The 21,699-nt window shown below is 36.1% G+C and overlaps 2 protein-coding genes across 3 annotated transcripts; one reads left to right on the forward strand and one right to left on the reverse strand.

The window, feature by feature from the left end:
• Positions 1-8,052: 8,052 nt before the first annotated feature.
• Positions 8,053-14,736, forward strand: LOC135082276 (uncharacterized). Its single transcript, XM_063977052.1, has 2 exons — positions 8,053-8,243; positions 10,440-14,736. The coding sequence occupies exon 2, from the start codon at positions 10,448-10,450 to the stop codon at positions 14,063-14,065; it is 3,618 nt and encodes a 1,205-aa protein (XP_063833122.1). The 5' UTR covers positions 8,053-8,243; positions 10,440-10,447; the 3' UTR covers positions 14,066-14,736.
• Positions 14,737-15,285: 549 nt separating this feature from the next.
• LOC135082277 (chromobox protein homolog 3-like) lies at positions 15,286-19,969 on the reverse strand. 2 transcript variants are annotated; one of them, XM_063977053.1, is made up of 6 exons: positions 19,862-19,969; positions 19,316-19,406; positions 18,890-19,013; positions 18,605-18,751; positions 16,664-16,848; positions 15,286-16,440 (listed from the first exon to the last, which is right to left on the reverse strand). In XM_063977053.1, the coding sequence occupies exons 2-5, from the start codon at positions 19,403-19,405 to the stop codon at positions 16,670-16,672; spliced, it is 540 nt and encodes a 179-aa protein (XP_063833123.1). In that variant the 5' UTR covers position 19,406; positions 19,862-19,969; the 3' UTR covers positions 15,286-16,440; positions 16,664-16,669. The 2 variants fall into 2 exon arrangements, with proteins under 2 accessions (XP_063833123.1, XP_063833124.1); XM_063977054.1 differs by lacking the exon at positions 19,862-19,969 and adding an exon at positions 19,557-19,686.
• Positions 19,970-21,699: the final 1,730 nt, after the last annotated feature.

The following is a 21,699-nucleotide window of genomic DNA, read 5'->3' on the forward strand; positions in this document are numbered from 1 at the left end:
GTTGACATCCATACTGTCCATACTTACAAACTTATAATATTAGTAAGAAGTAAGAAAGATTGTGAGAATATCAAAGAATAATTTCTTTTAAAAAATATCGTGGAAAGCCAATCCATTTTATGCATAACGTGTTTTCAATTCAGTTCACATTCAGCAAAGCATACACATAGGAGGATAGGATACCTATTACCTACAAACAAATTGTAGTTTTTTTTTTGTTGGCTCGCACGGCTTGTGCATTTGCCACGACAAACAAATTGTAGTTACCTACCTAGGTTTTTTTTTTTTTTTTTTTCTTGGCTTTCGCGGTTTGCGTTTAGCCACAACGGTGTGGGAGAAGAGGTTAGGAAACGTTTAGGAAAAGAAAAAACCGGGGTGGAGTACAGAAAAGGATGAGGATCAGGTTGGGAGGTGAGAAATTAAATAATAATAATAAAATTAAAATATATAAAGGAATTAAGGCATGTTAATATAATATAATAAGTTTGCATTTAAATACTTGAGAGATAAATTAAAGTTTAATATTATTTGTAATTAAATATTCAGAAATACATTTATAAATATCAAAATCATTTAAACCAAGCAGGCAAGATATCGAAGTGGGGAGAGGGACACGGACATAGCTGGGCATTAACTCGTTAATCCGTTAATCGTTAATTAACGAAGTTAACATTTCTATTAACGGATTAACTTTTAAGTTAACTTTAAAAAATGTTAACGGACTCGTTAACTTCCGTTAAATTATCTTAAGTCCGTTAATCGTTAATCCAGTATTCAATCATCTTTCTCAGCAAAGATTAAAACTGCCAAAAACTGTTAAATATCAGGCACTGTTAGTTTAAAGCAGGCGCTAATAAAAAATTGTATTAGATCAAAATACAGGGTGGCCCAGAAGAAAGTTCACTTCTGAAATTGAAGGAAACGAAACCTGTTAACTTTTGTAGAACTTTAACTTGTGCAATTTAAAGGAAATTTAGTGCAATTTATTTTAAAATTTACTTTCTTTCATTAATTTTATCGTACATGTGATTCCCTTGACGTTTACAATATTCGGTCAACATACATCAAAATGTTGGAAAACTTTCATTAGAGTTACCTCGAAATGGATTCAGGATGAATGAATGCTGCAGAGAAGGTAACCCCACAAAAAGAAGTCTGCTGGAATGAGATTAGCGCTTCTTAGAGGCAGTGAGATTTTACCCCTGCTTAATTGGTTTGTTGCATTGAAATGATGATTAATTTTTGAGAGCGCTATACTGGTAGGCTGAAAAGCTTTTTGATTTCAAAGCTGCAAGATTCGCAAGGCTATGACCGGAGCACTTGAGTTTCATCAAGATGGGGCTACGTGTCACACTTCAAATGAGAGCATTTAGATGGTAAGAGACATGTTCCCACAAAAAAATCATTTCAGGCGGGGGTGACATCTCCTGGCCCCCAGGAAGCCCTGATCTCATTCCAGAAAATTCTTTTTTGTGGTGTTACATTAAGAATAGAGTGTACTTTTATAATACAACAACCATGCAGCAACTGAAGCTGAGCTTTCGGAAAATAATTGAAAATAGGTTTCGAGGTAATTCCAGGCCTGTTCATCTCCGCGAGTTTGCATCGAAAACAAAACACGCGCGACTACCCCTCCTGAGATACCAAATCGACAGGACAATCACGAGCGAGTATTGACGCACGCACGTATTCTTCACCCATTTGCATTGTAAAGACAATATAAACCATATGTAAAAACGGTGGTGCAATTAATACTGTGCAGTATTTTTTAACTGCCTGAATAGTATTAGAAACACAAAATATAATTCATGCTTATTCATGTATTTCCTCTGCCATTTTTCGCAGTTTGGCACCTCACGTCACACATCATTTTACCGAAGTCAGCCCTATGTCTTCGGCGCAGTACCGATCACTGACGTTTGTCAACAAAATGGTGCTCGACTCTTGAGACAAGCTAAATTACACCATACTGTTAACGACATTGAGCATACATTTTTTTAAATACCTTCGCGAAGAAAATCTTCTGTACGAAGTACTTATTATTATTCTGTGGTAATTCTAACAAACACATTTCAAGATTTTGATGTATGTTGATCGAATGTTTTGAGCGTCAAGGAAATCTCCTGGGCGATGTAATTAAATAAAGTTAAATTTAAAAATAAATTCCATTAAATTTCCTTTAAATTGCAATAGTAAAAGTTCTATAAAAATGTACAGTTTTCGTTTCCTTGAATTTTCAAAAGTGAACTTTCTTCTGGGCCACCCTGTAATTAACAAGCAAATGCTAGTAAAATATATATATTCAAAATGTACAAGTAAAGCGCTTTCAAATGATACCAAACACGGCATATTTATCTTAACTTTTTTTTTACTCTGTATGTTTTGTCCGCCACATTAGATTTTGTGAAACCCCATATAGCCTATAACCAGCGGACAATTAATACGCTTCTAATGATATGTCATTTGTCGAATTCTGATAAGTAGTTTAGAAGTTACGAGGAAACAGATGAACATACATACATACATACATACCCTGTCAAAATCATAACCCTCCTTTTGCTTTGCCGTAGTCGGCTAAAAAACAATCTGGATGCAAAATTACTCTAAAAGACTTGACCAACTTATCAAGGAGGACTTGTCGAAAAATACCTACAAATGTAACATTACTAAGGTATGGACCAGCATCCGCCAGCGCCGGTCGCTCATTTGGTAACCGGCGCCGGCTGCCGAATCAGTGACCGGTGGTGCCGGTTGCCGAAGTCACTCCCCTAGAAAAACGCGTTCTGACAAGTACGGCTGAACCATTTAAGAACCTAGTAAGGAACATGTTTTCAGATTTTCGTTTTTTATCATAAAGCTACATAATATTAAGGTACCTACCGAATACAAAGACAGAAATTGCGATCAAACAACTAGAAGCCTAAAAGGCAAGGGTCTCCAAACCTAGTAACTACACCATAAACCCAATTTGACCATTTTAAAAAACCAGTAAGTAACATAAACCATTTCGAAACCTAGTAAGTGCATGAACATACTAGGTTTTATAATGGTCAATGTGCCTTACTGGGAAATGAAAATTCGTGTCCACCCACCTCCCGACCATAAAAAACCTAGCATCACTGGCAACACACACTGATCAAAGACTTTTGTCTTGAGACACTGCGGTATTTCGGACGTGAGAATATTGCGAAGCTTCCCGAACGCTACCCAGCCGAGTTGGATTCGACGATTGACCTCTTTCTCGAAGTTGGACCTACCTAACTGGACTGTTTGTGCTAGGTACCTATACATAATTGTCAACAACTTCGAGTGTAGTGTCTCCAACCTTCAGAGGAGTGGGTTCAACACGGGTATTTGACATGATTTTTGTCTTGTCCATGTTCATTTTAAGACCCACTTGTTGAGAGGCTCTACTGAGGCCATCGAGCATTGTGCTTAGATCCTCCACGGTCTCAGCCATGACTACGATATCGTCCGCGAAACGAAGGTGGGTGATATACTCGCCGTTGATATTTATGCCGAATCCGCTCCAGTCCAGAAGCTTGAAAACATCTTCCAGGGCGGTGGTGAATAGTTTCGGACGTAGACATGGCTCAGAAGTGAGATGGGTCTATAGTTTTTAACAAGATTTTGTCGTCTTTTTTGAAGAAGAGTATCACCACACTTCTGTGCCATACCGTAGGCGTTTTTCCCTCGAGTATGACGGAATCGAACAGCCTCTGAAGATCCTTTTACCGGCGTTCCGCCTGCTTTTAGAAGCTCAGCCGTGATTCCATCATCACCCGGTGCCTTGTTGTTTTTCAGCTGTTTGAGAGCCATTCTAATCTCGTACAGACTGACGTCCGGGATATCTTCGCTGTAGTGTCGGGTCAATCTAGCTCTTGGCTCTCCGGCTTGATTTGTGACAGGTATACATACACTCGTGTATAGTTGTCCGTAGAACTTCTCAATCTCTTCCAATAACTCAGGCCCCAACGAGATGTCTTTGCCATCCTCGGTCTTCAGCTTGGTCAGTTGGCTTTGGCCAACAGACAGATCCCTTGCGAACACTAGAGCCTTTGGTACGCTCAATCGCCTCTTTAATACGATCTGTATTAAATTGGCGTAGGTCGTGAGTCAAAGACTTGGAGATCTGTCTGTTAAGATGCCGATACTGAGCAGCATCTTCAGAGGACTGCAGAACCAAGTTCCGTCTCTCTTGCATAAGTTTATTGGTGAGGTCAGAGATCTTTTTGGTTCCTTTTGAACGACGGTTTTAAAGAACTTAGACCCAGTCGTTTGGACAATTTCCACGAACCTGTCATTGTATTCGTCCACATTATCACAGTCTTCTAGGCATTCGAAATGATTTTGCAACTCGAGCTGAAAGGTTTCGGGGTTTTGGAGTTGGATGGGCGCTGGGTGGAGCGTAGACCATCAGTCGACGCCTCTCCAGCTTGGGTCTGATATTCAATGTGCCTCTTACCATTCGGTGATCACTTCCTGTTTTGACCGACCTATGGTAAGATTGAAATGGACCCTGACCCCAATAACCATTTTAAAACCTAGTAAGTGCGCTCATACTAGGTTTGGATTCTGGTTTTTACGAAGTAAAAAAAAAAAGAAAACCATTTGAGTGTTAGTAAGGGCCATAAAACTTGCTATTTAAAAGTTAATTAATTAATTTATTGTAAAATATAAAGTTAAATTATTAAGCTTCAAAATAAACATCAAAAAGTTTTCAAAAGTTTGAGTATACCAGTATGGTAAACGAAAATGTGTTTTTTCGCGCTCCTGTAAAATTTACTCCGCTGCTCTTACTAGGTTCTTAAATGGTTCAGCCGAGTACGTTCGGGCTTCCAGAACTTCCAGAACCCAAAACAACAGTTTTTGTAACCAGAAAGAAACGATATAAAAATGCTATTTTTTATTTATTTACAAGCTTTACTTATATTGACTTCACTTGTTTGGAGTCAGAGTAAACGAAACTGTGGAAACTTATCGAGTTTGGGTTTGCTAGATTTGTCTTTTCGAGCACTTTGGTGTTAAATTGTATTGTAATTGAACCAAGGCTCTGAGATTGAGATACTATAGACTAAGAGCTGGTGAATGCCAGACCAGAGACGTTACTAAAACGAAAAAAATAATTGTATGCAAGGTTCAAATAATTTCGAAAGCTTGTAGCGCAAACATAAATAAAAAGAGGAATAAATTCCAAGCTTTCCAAATTATTTAAACCTTGCATACAATTATTTTTTTCGTTTTATTATCACGTGTTAACGGATTAACGATTAACGTTAACTTGCGTTAAATCTTGCTAGATGTAACGTTTTAACGTTTAACGAAGTTAATTTTTTTATTAACGGTTTAACGATTAACGAAGTTAACTATTTGATTAACGGTGCCCAGCTATGGACACGGAGGGCTAGGAGAGATGACATAAAAAAGGAGCGATCGTGAATCTGGCAAGCAAAGAAAATGTGATTCAAATCACCTGACTCCGTTCCACAGTCACACACATCATTTGCGATTATATTAAGCCTTGCCAAATGAGCTGGGGAACATACGTGCCCCAGTCTCATACGGATAATGCTTGAAACAGAAAATTTATCAAGATCTGTTTTGAAAAACCAAGGTTTTGTCGGTATACATGGTTGGATCAGTTTATAAGCTTTACCTTTACTTTGACTACTGATGTTCCACTCCTCATGCCATTTTTCAAGCATATAGACTTTGGGTAATGCAATTAAATCATGCGCATAATTTTTGTAAGGAAAAATGTCACCCACAGTCACAGCATTATTAGCTAAAGAATCAGCTTTTTCATTACCAAAAATTTTACAATGTCCAGGAATCCAAGCAAAATTTACTACAATATTTAACAATGAACAAGTTAGTAACAGTTTTCTACAATCAATAATAATAGGGTAAGAAGAATTTGATTTGAACGGGAACTTACTTAACTAATGCTTGTAATGCACTTTTAGAATCACTAAATATTACAGCTTTTCTAAGTTTCATAAGTAAAATATACTCCAACGATTTGAAAATGCCAAAACACTCTCCTGTGAAAACAGATGATTCAGGTGGCAGTTTAATCATCTGGTAAATTTTATATTGGGTGTGGTACACTCCAACACCAACATGTCCATTGTTCGAATGTTTTGAGGCATCACAGTATAAATGATGCCAACCGTCCCACTCATTGTCTAAAATCATATTAAATTTTACATTTGCATGAATATCAGACTTACAAATATCAATATCAAATTTAACATTAGGAGAAAGGATTAATGCATTATAATTTGCACAGAATAAAGGCAAATACATAGATTTGTGAGTAGGTGCTTGTAAAGAAAGGAGTTTTCGGAAACTAATGACTAGACATGGTGGAGTTTTATGAGACCAATATGGAGAATTTTGTACTTGTTCAGACAATGCTTCTAATTTTGAAAACAAAGGATGGTTTGATAACTGAAAAGCTCGAAATAAGAATTTATCACAGAGAAATTGACGACGAAGTGTTAAAGGCGGGTCAGAACATTCAACTTGCAGTGCGTTATTCGGGCTAGATTTCATTGCCCCAACTACTATTCTGAGTGCTTATTTGTCTGGATGACATCAAGCTTTCTAATTCCTACCATGCTACAGGGTTCTAAAAATTGAGTGCCATAGTCAAGAGAGCTCCTAATTAAGGCATTATACCTAAATAAGTTTTAAATTGAATGGGTGGGCACCCCACCATACTCCAGCTAAACATCTTAAAATATTAAGTGTACGCTCACATTTAGCACTAATATTATACAAATGTGACATTCCAGTAAGTTTCGAATCTAAAGTTATACCTAAGAACTTGGCCTCATTATTAACCGGAATACTTAAATTGTTATACTCAACTAATACTGGAGGAGGGCGACGCATTCGGGAAAAAAGTACAACTGAGCTTTTTGCAACAGAAAGACTTAAGCCGTTTCTATCCAGCCATGACTTAAGCAAGTGTAAAGAAGAGTTAAGTGATGAACATAATTTTGCAACGCTTTTATCAGAAAAGTAAAGGAGAAGGTCATCTGCATATTGCAAAATACTAACATTATTATTAATAGAGCATTCTAAATCCGACGAGTATATATTGAAAAGTAGTGGGCTCAAAACAGACCCTTGAGGTAATCCATTCCATAAAATTCTAGATTTTGTAGAATCGTCACATGCAATATTAATACTACGTCCAACTAAAATATTTATAATGAAATTTATTAAAATACAAGGAACATTTAATTTTATTAATTTGTCTCTGAGGATTGATAACACTACGTTATCATAGGCGGCTGATATATCTAGGAATGCTGCAAGAAGGTGTTCATTATTTGAGAAGGCTAGTCTAATGTCGGTTATAAAAATGGCAATACTGTCAGCAGTGCTCCTACCTTTTCTGAAGCCAAACTGGAAATTACTCAGTAGACCTTTACTTTCTACAAACCATTCAAGTCTATTTTTAATAAGGTGCTCAGCTAATTTTAAAAGAACAGAGGATAATGCTATTGGGCGATAAGAGTCAGCGTTAGATGGAGATTTATTTGGTTTTAAGATAGGAATAATTTCTTGAATTTTCCAATGAGAAGGAATGTTTCCGGACTGCATTATAAAATTTATGAGAGAAAGATAATAAGTTAAAGTTGAATCATTTAAATTGACCAGAAAAGAATAAGGAATTCCATCAGTGCCAGGTGCAGAATCTTTCACATATGAAAGAATACCTTTCAGCTCTGAAAGATTTTAAATCCACCTGTGTGCTCCAATGTTATTGAAGGCGCTTTTACACTGCGCGGAAATTAGATAAGTTAAGTCAAAAAAACACAGTCGGGTGGGGATGAAAAATGAATGAATTTCATCCCCACTAAACTGTTTTTTTGACTTGACTCGGCTAATTTCCGCGCAGTGTAAATCCGCCATTACGTTTCCTCTCTTTTACTCTTTACGTCTTTATTATTCCTTTCGCTCTACGCTACGAACGCACGAGACTGGCCGATCTGGACCGATCGATACAGCCGGTTGAGCCGAACAGCGCTTCACGTAATCACGTCCTCCGCCCACCTCCCGAGGCCCCCCGAGCCCCGGCAAGCAATCTGTCTGGCACTTTGTTCGAGAGGCCGGTCTTGTTGCAAAACAGTCCGCTTTGTTGATAAAAAATAACTGTGTATGTGCAAATACCAGCTACTTCCACGGTTACCAAGCACGGAGACCATCTCATTGGAATCACATAGAAGGTAAGATTTAAAAAAAATATTAAGCAATGTTTTTTATTCCGGCCTTTTCAACGGAATGACGTCATACAAAACTTGTTACTCATCACATCAATTTACAAAACTCATTGGCTTGGCGATATGTATTCCTATGATGATTCTTAAATTATTCTTTTTTGTTCCAATTTCGTATCTATTACCTACTTACCTAATCTGCCCAAACTTATTCCCAATAAAAGTTAATAAAATATCTGTTGACGTAGGTAATGGTCTTCGTATAATAGTCGTGGTGGGTAGGCAAGCCTATAAAACTGGCCGTCTTGTATTTTTTTAACAAATCAGTTCTTAATAATATGTCTTGCTTGATAGAAAAAAATTAAATTTTAAAGGAATGAATTGTTGGCGTTCGCGTTGTGATGATGACATTATGCCACCCTACGCTACGATAATGAAAATTTGGAAAATTGCGTAGTCTAAGGAAATAGGTAAATTTATTTTTTCACGGAAACTAACGCTCATTAGGATGCGCTGTTTTTTTTATCAACAACGAGGAAGCTCTTGGCCTGTATCTCACTCACCTGCTGATGGTAATGTTTTTAATCATTTGATTTTATTGTTGTTATTTTTTGCATAGTAGGTGGGTAGGTAACTGTTAATGTTAATCTATCGGCCTAGGGTATAGGGTGCCTAGAACGAAAATAGGTGCTTAGTAGGTTGTAGTGTTACCACGTGAAAACAGAAGAACATGTGAAACATTAAGGCTGGGTTGCACCATCTTACTTTAACTTTGACAAACGTCAAAAATCTGTCAAACTCCATACCTACAAAAAACACCGGTTATCGTTATAATTACCGTCAAAGTTAGGTGGCCCAACTCAGCCTAAGTAATGCAGTCGTACTGATGCTAATTTATTGCAAAAATAATGAGACTGGCCAACTAAATCATACTATTATAAATGCGAAAGTTTGGTTTTGAAGTTTGGATTCTGGATGTTTGTTACTCTTTCACGCAAAAACTACTGAATGGATTTTGATGAAACTTTACAGTAATAATGTTTATAACCCAGAATAACATGCTATAGGTAATTTATGACGATATATTGTGACAAACTAAATTCCACGCGGGTGAAGCCGCGGGCAAAAGCTAGTGATAGGTAAATAATTGTCCGATTTTAGTGATGCTTTTTTGTTCGATGGTAGATCCTACTTGCCGTTTGGTCCCATATGTGTACAATTTAATTTAGTTTAATCGTTTTTATTAGGATTCCGTAGTCCTGACAAGGAACGATCAACAAACAAAGATCAGCGAGAGTTAGCGCGTTACCTACCGAATTGAGAACCTTCTCCTTTTGTTGAAGTCGGTTAAAAAAGATTTCATACAAAATTGCAAACTGGGTCACAACAACACTCACAACAAACTAATAATAAGCTTTCCCCAAGTAAAATAAACGACTACGAAATTTTGCGTGCGTTAAAAGAAAATACAGGGAAAAAAAGCGTTCGGAAAATTTTCTACAAGAAAATTAACATTTGTCTACAGTGAAAAAAGTCGATCGGATTTTTTTATACAAGAAAATAAAAATATCGGAAATGCATCTAACAAATCAAATTTTTATGAGCATGATGAATAGAATTTTTTCGGACTCAGATTACAAACACTGATTGATATTTTTGGAGTCGATGCCGGTTTTAGTACGTTTCTTGAGCTTGGCATTTCGCAGACTGGCATCGACTCCGAGAATATCAATCATGGTCATAATAATAATAATGTCCTAATTAAATAAATAACGTAAAATTATTTTTCTACTTTTTTGGAGATTTTTAGTCGTTTTTTGTCCTTGCCGCCACCTATTACTTAGTTCTATTTATATTTAAATCTTGATATTGCCATTGGCCATTACGTTAAAATCAGATTTTGTCAAGTAAAAAAAACATGAAAGTGTACTAATTTCGATTTTAATGTTTTTTTTTTCATACTTACCTACTTAGGGCTGATTTTACCATCCTCGGTTAACTTTTAACTGAAGAATATGTTTGCCACATTGACAGTTTCAGTATGGTAATATTATTATGTCAAAATGATAATTTTATTCTTTAATTAAAAAAAGTTATCCGACGATTGAAAAATCAGCCCTAAGTGTGATAAATATTTTATCGGGTGTTAGCATTGTTAGTGGTTGGTCCTACTTCTATAAATGAAAAATATTCTTTCTTTTTCAGGCTTCAACATGGCATCAGTGGTGTTAGAGGGTGAGAATCTAGGAGAAAGACATCGTCACTTCAACAGCTTAGTGAAAAAAGCCATTGCCGATAAAACTGCGTTGGAACCCATCAACTATGACGACCCAGACGTCGACAACCTTTTGAAGATTGACGTCGCCAGCACTACCAGAAATGTGGAGTACATACTACAGGTCCTGACATCCGAAGACATGCTGTACGTATCCAGGGCAATCAAAAAATGCACTTGGCTCATAACCGATGACCAGTACGCTCACATCATCAACCCTAAATACCTGAAAGATGAACTTTTCCCAAAAATGACCTCTAAGGGTAAGAGCAAATTGATTCTCGCCATAAGACTCCATCTACGGGACCCAGCACGCGTTGAAGCGTTCTACGAATTCTACGCTGACGACTTGCAAATAGCTCAAAAATGGCTCCCATACTGCTCTCCAGAATTCATAGAAAACATCGTTTCGAAGCACGCACGCGAAATTAAATCTCAAACGTTAAAACGCCTGTGTGAAATTTCCTTCAAGTACTTCAAAATATACGCAACAGCTGAAAACACCGGATATTTCAGACAAGACCACCTCAAAATTACAATGTTTCTATTGAACGATCACACTGAAGAATATCTTGACATCATAGAATCGCTCAAGAAATATGATGTCCCAAAATTTAAGAGCAAGGCCACTGAAACAATAATGCGGAAGTGCCACGACAGAATCGTAAAAAACTTCGTGAATTATGCTTTCTGCATCCACCTTCCTACTTTCGCCAAACATTTGAAGAAGGAGATAATTGAAGATTTTCTAACTCAGCAGGCTGAAAATAAGAAAATGAAACATTGGGTTAAATTCGAAAACATTAAACACTTCGTTCAATACTTACCGATTGACAGGAGGTTCGAATTTGTTAGGAAACTATTCATTGATAAAGAGAAAGAGGAGAATAAATCGGATACTGTAAATCTAGTAGACTACGAGTTTTGTGACGACGGTGGAGCACAACCTCGCATGCAACTTTGCAGCATGAAGATGTCATCATCAAGGCACATCTCGGCTAGCAATGCTCATATTTACCGTTGGTATCGCTTTGCTCCATTTGAATCGGCTTTTAATGATTTGAAAAAGTTGATTCGCGCCGAATCAAATCCTGCTGAACGCACTGCTATGCTGTCAATTCTATTACATTGCACCAGACGCAATCCACGACATATTCAAACTCTCTTGCAATTTTATCGCGAAAAGCATATTAATGAACCTTTTAAGTTCAAAGTTCAATTTGCAAACACCTTCATATCTTTGAACGCAATACACCAGTTTGATGAGAACACATGGAATACTCTCAATGACATATTCACTAGTATGGAAGTTTACATAGAATCTGAAAACAGTGTACCGTTCTGTGTAAAAGCGATTATAGTATACAAACTCCTTCACAACCAAACCATCCCTGAAATAATTGAAAAGAAGCATACCTTTGATACTTTTGAAGATTATCGAAAGAAGCTTAATGAGAAAGAGCAGAATATACTGTTTGATTATTTATATAATCTTGAACTTAAAAAGCTAAACAAAGAAGTTACAAATGAAGTAGATATGATTATTACCATTGGAGCTTTGAATAATATTCTAAAACTGGTTACAGCTTGGAAAAAGAGGGTCGAAGATTACCCTAAAATATTTGAGACCATCAGGTATTTGATCACAATTAAAAAGGAAAAATCGTGGAAAACTAGCCTTTCGGACCTATATCAAGCACAGAAATTACTGAGGCGAAATCTATTTGAAGATTCCCTCGCTTTAAAGCAAACCGATGAAGTGTGTGTTAACGCGCTGAAGCACGACCCTGGTCTCTTAGACCGCTACGAAGCTGAAATTGCAGCAATGCGCTCAAATGACGCCATTTCCTTGAGGAAATCACTGGGAAAACTGAGGATTTATTGGGCGAACTCTTTAGCTCAAACATGGATTGAAGCATACAAAAATCAACTTGAGAAGCCGAACGGTCATAAGGCTGCCATAAATGGCATATGCATTCTTTTACCTCGTAAGCAGTTTTTCGAAGTGGTCGCAAATTATGCTCCAGTTGAAACTAAAATTAATTGGAGTGACACAGACGCAACACTGCTAAGCTTAAGGAAGAATATAGCCCAGCAAATGCAATTTGTTAGACCACCACCAAATCTAGAAGGCATTTTGACTTATGCAAAGGAAGACTACCTTCAGTATGCGCTGCCTTCTCTCAATGCCATTTTGTACAACATGAGTTCCGCTAATACATCAGAATGTATTCAACGTCTGGTGAACGCGCCAGTTTCATTGCAAAAACATGGCATACGGCTTGCGTTTAATAAATTGCAACTTTCCGAAATCAAAGATCTCATTCATAATATTTGGAAAAATTCTAAAAACTCTTCTATAAAAACGGTGTTGTTCAAACAAACGTATGATCTTTTGATTAAAGAAAAAAATGAATCAAACATCAACCAAATTTGGGAGTTGCTCAGCAATTTCATTGATAAGTTATCACAGGAGGAGAACCGGATTATATATCTCACACTAGGTAACGTAAAAAGTTTGCCCATGTCTGTACGACCTGCATGTTTCGTCAAAAGTTATTTATATTTGATATCACTCCCCACAAAAGCAAACTGTGAACCGATCATAAAATCCTTAGAAAGTCAAGCTGTTGACTTTATTGAGCTCCTGGAACCTGCTTTTGTAGAAGACGTGTTATTGAAATCTACAGCAGAACTTATGGCCGAGACGAATGTTTATGATATGAAGCTTACGACAAGAGTACGACTGCTTACGTCATACATACTTTCGATCAAAGATGAAGAAACACAATATAAAAAATATGAAAAAGTTTTACACCCGGTCTTGGAGAGCTGTTATAAGTCATGGGGACAGAAGAAAGATAAATCCTATGTGGTTAGGGGTAACTGCAAGGTTCTACTAGAACATCTTCTAATCTACACCAAAAAACATACACTGAAGACGGCTACAGTCCCGGCAAAAATGTTTAAAGACATTCAAACGAAAATTGTAGCTGCATTGGCCCCTGAAGAAAATTATGCAATACTGTCTTATTGGAATATAACAGTTTTATTTGTGGAATCTGTAGCCAAGTATTTACATGACCTAGATAAAGAAAGTTCAGTCGAAAAATCTGGTGATGAGCAGGTAAAACTGATGAAGACATGTTGTATGCCGGAGGATTGTGACAATCAGACCAACGATCCAGAGTGGGAAAAAGCGTGTTCAAAAATAGCAACGCACTTCGGGGAAGCGTGCTTGAACTTTTTGAAGACAGATATTTCGTTCGAAAACCGATCTATTTTCACCATCTTCGCTTCATCACTATGCGAGGTATTCTCAAATGTGGATTTTGAAAGTATTCATCGCCTCAACACATTCGTACCTATGCTTGCTGACAGTAATATTATAGTGAGTTACTTGGTAGTCCTCGAAGCGCTGCGATCTACGTATTCCTATGGCAAGAGAATGGAACTGAAACAAACTATTATGGATATTATTAAAACGCACCCATCTACAGAAGTAAAAATACATTACCATGAGTCTAAAAAATACTTTCAAGAAGAGATGGAATAAATTAGAGACATTTTATTCCCTTCGATATAACTATAATATTAATCTTGTGTCACAACAGTAGCATATTTAACTATTTATTATATTTAAATACAAGCACAAGTTTTTATCATACTAATGAAACTGAAAAATCGTACATAAATAACCAAGTCTTTATCAATTTAAAATCAGCATTTATTAATATAACAATCAGATTACTGTAGATGTTTTAATTGTTGCAATACGATAAGAACTTTAATATTTATCTTGGTCTCCTATAGAAAATAAGCATTTTATGTGTATTAAAATCATATTCAAATTGTACTCGGCTGCTTTTTTGTGTTTACTGGAATTTTTTTGAATATCCATTACTCAAAACTATTCAAAATAGGGATAAAAAAATTCGACGAATACCTATTATTTTTTAGATTTTTTATTACGTTTTATATTTCTTATTTATTTTATAGTTTTAAGTTAAAGTTTACTCAGTTTTCGGATATGCTTTGTAACTTTTAGACCTGCTTAATATTTGCATTTATTCTGTGTCTAATAAAATACGTGTAATAATACGTAAAAAGGTACCTACCAGTCTTTACGATAGCCCGGGATAAACGTGGAAGGGTAACTTGTACGAGTTTAATAATATGTAGTAGGTAGGTACTTACTTGATTACAATAAAGTTTTTGATCTACAAATTTTTTTCATTAATTTTCCCTTCTGGGCCTTGCATGGTGCCTAACTTTAACAAAAGTCAAGATTCTGTCAAACTCCATACAATAGCACCGGTTAAAGTTATAGGTAGCAACTAAGGTTCTTTATTCCACTTTCCGATTGAAGATCTCAATGGTCTAAGGCTGAGTTGCACCACCTAACTTTGACCGTAACTATAACGTTAACTGGTGCTTATTGTATGGAGTTTGACAGAATTTTGACGTTTGTAAGTTAAGTTAAATTAAGATGGTACTTAAATATTAGTTTTCGCCGCCCTGCCCACCTTTGCGAGACAAGCACACACATAAACAATATTATTTGGATTGTTCATGTAGTTGGTGTAGTCCGTAGCCGTAGCACAAAATAATAATAAGTAGTCCGTTACACTTAGACACTCCCTCTAATTTGGGTTTAGAAATGTTCTCGTAGTCGTAAAGTTTACAAGGTGATAAAACGTTTTTTAGAAAAAATATGTACCAAATTTGGGACCTGACGGTGCGAAGTGCACCAGGTCAGCTACTTTTAAATAAAAGTTTGTTATATTGGCAAAACAGTTTTTATTGCCTGTACACTTACATCTAGGAATGATAAATCTAAACCGATATTCGATACAATCGAAATTATATAATTTTGGACATTGGAGATATTGGATAATTCATACAATAAAATACAGAATCTGTATGAGTATTACACACAAGTTTAGTGCCATTTTGATTTTATGGAATGATGATTTTGTGTTCGTTCGTGTTACTTTTTTTTAACGTTTTTATTACTCATGTTAACATCGCTGGTTTCTCTCTACAGTACAATTAACTGACAGAATTAAGACTGTACTAGAAAACAACAGAAGGTTCAATTTTCAATTAACATAGGGCCAATTTTCAGTTCACTATCTAGATAACAGACATTAGTCGGATGCATTTATCGCGTTATAAAAACTTACAAGTCTGGAACTGTACTTACAACGTAAACATTTACGTTCTCATTCAATATCTCTACCAACTTCTCAAAGATGTGATAGCTCACAATCTAACAGCCAATGCCATTGTGTAGTCAGAAAATCATTTTAACTGTTCCATACCTTTCTATTCTAACGCATATTTTATTTAAGTATACTTATACTATTCTTTCTACTTTTCCATAAACTATTGCCACCGTCCGACTTATCTAATTATACAAAACAATCAAATAATTCTGTACAGACAGTGCAACAATAACAAATTATTATTATGGTTTCAAAATATTCAAGCTTCTCGATGAGTTTCTTTTAATCAATGTGTGCCAAGCAGTCAATATTTAACAAATTAACTTATCTGCAGATGTCACAAAATTATTTTAATCAATCAACACCGTCTTATGTCAATACAGTAATTTTCTCAATATGTTTAGCCTAGGCGCAAACCACCGATTTTTCGTCGGGCGGTCGTTACTTTATTCGAGCAGTTAATCAGTATGGAGATGTATGAAAGTGCGCACATTTCACCGATTGATCGGCCGACTCTTCATACAAATCAGAATCGGGCCCAACTATCGGCCGACTAAAAATCAGTGGTCTGCGCCTAGGCTAAGCATTTGCTATTAAACACCACTAAAATTATTCTGTTCATTCACAAACTTTTTGTTTCACAAATATTGCTCATACAAATTCCTTGAAGACAGTGATGATGATATCATGTTTATTGTTGCTCCTGAAAAGAAAAAAAAAAGGATAAAAATATTATAACTTGTAGAAGCTTTATAAATAATCTGTTATTAATATTTTGACTTTTGTTTTGGGATAACCGTGCGACGGGCGGCCGCAGTGAGGGTGCGAGCGCGACAGCAATATAATTACGCGCGAGCGATAAGGATGGGTAGCTTGGGGTCATTGGACGAAATTATATTTGAATTTAAAAATTAAACCTCGCTTACCTTAATTTAATCTTCATTGTTGGCCTCGTCGGGCGCGGGCGTGTGCCACGTCAGCCGCTCCTCGTAGAACTGGATGACGACCTGCGGGCAGCGCACATTGGCCTGCTTTGCGGGGACCAAGTCAGCCTCGTCTGTACCCTGCCACTTCATTAGGAACATCAGCTCGCCGCTGCTGTCTGTCGCACCTGCAAACAAAAGTTTTTTGTGAGAATGATGACATTATAATGACAAATAGAAGTAAAGTAGAATCTCGATTAGGGGCCTTTCATTTATTATGTAACACAATTTAGGGAGGGAGGGGGATCAACCATGTCTTATTTTTTCTTACAAGGGGATGTGAGGGAGTCTTGATAGTTCTTACATAAGATTTCAAAAATGCGCAGTCAAAATTATACTTTGAAAAAGCGCGAGCAACCGCGCGAGTGCCGATTTTTGCTCGTATGCATATAGGTTAACGATTTCCATTTCATCAGCTGTTAGTACTGAAGACCATGACAAATTGTAATATCTGTATTAGAGATGAAACGGATAGTGGTTTGGCCGGATACCGGATATCCGGCCAGCTGCTAGGCCGGATAGCCGGATATCCGGCGGCCGGATAGTTGGCCCATTGTCTCGTTGCATGTCGTGACGAGTATAGCGCCGCACAGGTGCTTTGAACGCGATCAGTCTATTAGTAGACTAGACTAGTCACACTTTTCGAAAATCGAATCCGTCCGAATAGAATATCAGATTTTGCCACTTGTCTAAGGGGCAGATCAATTCAATTTCGGTTGCAATAGTGAGTGTGTGATTGAATAGCGAAAATTTAATTAGTTGCATAATCATCAGACCATCAGTGAAAAAAAAATCGCCTATTTTATTTGGCAATATTTCGACATTAACAGATATTTACTATTTAATTTATGTATTCGTCAAAACCAATTTATTTTTCTGGGCTATTCACTCTAGAATAGCCCAGAAAAATAAATTGGTTTTGAAAGGCCTTAATATGGTTTTTAGGGTTCCGTAGCCAAATGGCAAAAAACGGAACCCTTATAGATTCGTCATGTCTGTCTGTCCGTCCGTCCGTCTGTCCGTCCGTATGTCACAGCCATTTTTTTCCGAAACTATAAGAGCTATACTGTTGAAACTTGGTAAGTAGATGTAATCTGTGAACCGCACAAGATTTTGATGCAAAAATAAAAAAATAATAATAAATATTGGGGGCTCCCCATACTTAGAACTGAAACTCAAAAATTTTTTTTTCGTCAAACACATACGTGTGGGATATCTATGGATAGGTCTTCAAAAATGATATCGAGGTTTCTAAAATACTTTTTTTCTAAACCGAATAGTTTGCGTGACAGACGCTTCCAAAGTGGAAAAAAGTTGGTCCCCCCCCTTTAACTTCTAAAATAAGAAAATGAAAAATCTAAAAAAAACATATGATGTACATTACTATAAAAACTACCAACGATAATTGTTTTGAACGAGATCTAGTAAGTAGTTTTTTTTTAATACCTCGTAAATCGTAAACCGCTTATTACCGCGTAATATTTCATACTAATAACTTAAATAAAGAATAATAATTTTAATTTCATAAGTCAATGGTACGGAACCCTCGGTGCGCGAGTCCGACTCGCACTTGGCCGGTTTTTTTGTAACTTTTTGTACTTTAAATAAAAGCCGTCATTATTGTAAGCCATTTTATTGATATTTACCTCAAAGATTAATGTATTTCATTTTAATAATAGGAAATTGTCGTAGTTTTTTAATATCCGGTATCCGGCCGGATAGTGAGTTACTATCCGGTATCCGGCCGGATAGTAAATTTAGGCCGGATATCCGGCCTACCGGATAGTTACCGGATATCCGTTTCATCTCTAATCTGTATTATATCCGTCAGTATTTAGTTTTTTTTAAATAAAATATACATAATTTTAAACAGTTTATACCAACCAATAATTTTCTCTGGCTCCAAGCCCCGGTCAAAGCCTGAAGCTTTCTTGTCATCACTCTTGCTTTTTTTGGCACCTTTCAAGTCTGGAGTTGCTGCAGACGACTTGCGCTTTTTAGCATCCTTTTCAATTTTAGACACTTTGCCCTCTGAAAATGTTATGTATCATTATTTCTTTATTCAAATAACAAACTAGATTTCAATAAATCTAATTTCTAACATAGGTCCAATAAACCTTGTTGCCGGAATATTGAAAATTAGAAATAAATAAATCGAATTTATTTTACCTGCTTCTTTTTTTTTCCTTGCTTCCTCAAATGCTTGGATGAGGTCTGGGCAGTCAAGATTCTCCTCGGGTTCCCATGTGTTGTCAGCATCCGTGTAACCTTTCCATTTTAAAAAATACTCCACCTGTAATTAAACAAAGTACATTTAGTCATAACAAAGAAACTATGGTACATAAAAAGTGGCTTGAAATTCAAGGTCAGTGTCTAATCTGTAGTTTCCTCATGCATAAACATGAGTAAAAATATATATCTCTATCATGCCGGTAAATTGTAAAAATTACATGGTAAAACGTATATATATCCTTAATGAGGAAGAACTTTTTAAGCAGGTAGATCTTTTATGTACAAGGGGTTACCAAATTAACATCAGATAATACCTAAAAACAAGCTTTTGTTTGAAACTATTTTAAATTGCTCAAAGGTTACCTTGCCATTCCGAATACGCCTGTCCAGTACTTTCTCCACAGAGAATTCTTCTTCCACTTCTGGTTCACCTTCCTTCTTCTTCTCAGCCATTCTGTGAGGTAAAATAAAAATGAACAGCAGTCTACTAAAGAACTTACTTTCTTGAAATAGGAACAGATCAACAGAGAATCAGTCACATCTTTTACACATTTTCAGCAGAAACCTGAGGCAGAAACAAAAATTCTAGGCTCAACTTCCTAACCTTAATAACTTTATAGTAATAAATACTATCAAACTTTTCTTAAGAAAACTTGAAAGTCACCACCACTAATTCAAAGCCTTTCGATTACAAATTCCTAAAATCTTGTCATGCAAGATTCAAAAGTAAGCAACATTAAAAAAATAAACACAAGCTAACAGTCCCGCCATTTTGTTAGACGACGTACAAACAACAAGGAAATGCTACTGAAGTATTTTAACAATTTATCACGGTAAACACAGTTTTGAATCACTTTATTGTACTATTACAATTCAATAATAGAAATTCGGCAATAAAATTCTATTTACCTGTGTTTTTTAATTTCACAAAACTACAAAAACCGGCGAACCACAATGAGGCTAGATCACAGACAACGGCACTTTTTTTTTAATTCAATTTCATTCATTCTTCATTCACGAACACAGTGAGATGGAAGCATGGAAGTGACCATGAAGCTACAGATAAAAATGGAGGCCACACTCCAAATACCTACTTGAAGCACAAACTAAGTATCACTATCTCGCTCTCTGTGGGCAGACTCGCTCTTTCTAAATAAACAAAAAATATAAAATTGCTCAAATTCAATGAAACCAATGTAAAATCTTTATTTCTTGACATAGGTATCATTAAAAATGATAAGTGTAATTACTGGTAAAACGTTTTAGGAAGAAATTACTGTAAAAAATGTGATAAATGTTTACAATGATCCAATGTCGGAAATCACGAAATAAACACTTACGCGTGGAATCTTATGTCACTTCCAGGACACCACGTACTACCGCAACCACGCACTACAAAATTTTGCACCAATTCTTGTGATAAAACAATGATTATTTCCTGTAAACAATCTCAAACCAAATTAACTGCTTAATAAACAAAATAGTAAACAACCGCCATGATGGGCCGGATTGGGCCGATGCTGCCACATGGTACCGATTACCCAGGAATTGGGATTGTAATTCCCTGATTCGCCAACACATTAAGCCCAAATGGCCGACAATTTTGTGATTTTTTATTTAACTAGGTAATCTTAGTTTCAAATATTAATTATTTATTTGTTTAACTTCTGATTTGGTTAGTGAATTGGCTATTTCGAAGAATTTACAAGGAGATTTAAATCAGAAGATAGCAATACTACAGTTCACACTAAAAAGAGAGGTAGGGCCGCAGAGAGCGAGATAGATACAGGGTGACAGGTAAAGCGATACATTCCTTGATAGGGGTTAAAGTAGAGCTTATTTGCAGTCATTAAAGTCATAAGACACTATGTCCGAAACTTGTTCATTTCCAAGTTATTCAAGATTTAAGTATTTTTAAAAAAATCTCCAGTTTTTATGTTAAAATGTACCCTTGTAATGAAGAATACGGAATAATGTTAACTTTTTTGTTGTATTCGTATAGCTAAATAATAAGATTGACATTTTAAATTAAAATTTGCAAGAAAGAATCGTCATTACTCAAGTAAAAGTTAAAAAACCATGTATAATTTTGCAAAAAAATTATGTTTTAGGTAATTAAACGAAGAATTTCCAAGAAAAAATGTATGGAATGTTGTGTACAAATTACAGAATTTAGTTCCTTGATGCATTAGCTATTCAAAAAGGTACAGGTGTTTAACAAACACTACATAATTATTTTTTTATTTGAATTTAAACGTCTAGTAAGATACTTTCATAAAAAAAAAATACATAAAAAAGTCACACTAACAACTATTCTTGGGTCTCAATAAATAAAAAACTTAGTATTTTAATAATAATTGTATCACCTAATTTTATCTAGGTACATTATTTTAAGTCCTGCTCAAACTGTGAGCCCCGTCTTCTAATACAAGCTCGTAGTCTGTTTCTCACTTTTGTTTTTGTGACTCTTGTTGTCAAACTGATGAATATCTTGAGCTGCCCTCTGAATGCGCTCACGAAGCTCTTGCTTGTTGTTTACGGGGGTTACATACAAGATATACTTCATGTGACCCCATAAATAAAAATCGCAAGGGGTCAGATCCGGACTTCTGGCTGGCCAAGGAATGGGTCCACCGCGCCCAATCCAACGAAGTGGATATTGTTGATCCATCCATTGGCGTACACTGAGCCGAAAGTGTGCTGTTTGTGAAAGCTTCGTGAGCGCATTTAGAGGGCAGCTCAAGATA

Source organism: Ostrinia nubilalis, chromosome 21, assembly GCF_963855985.1.
Source record: "Ostrinia nubilalis chromosome 21, ilOstNubi1.1, whole genome shotgun sequence".
NCBI classification, from domain to species: domain Eukaryota; kingdom Metazoa; phylum Arthropoda; class Insecta; order Lepidoptera; family Crambidae; genus Ostrinia; species Ostrinia nubilalis.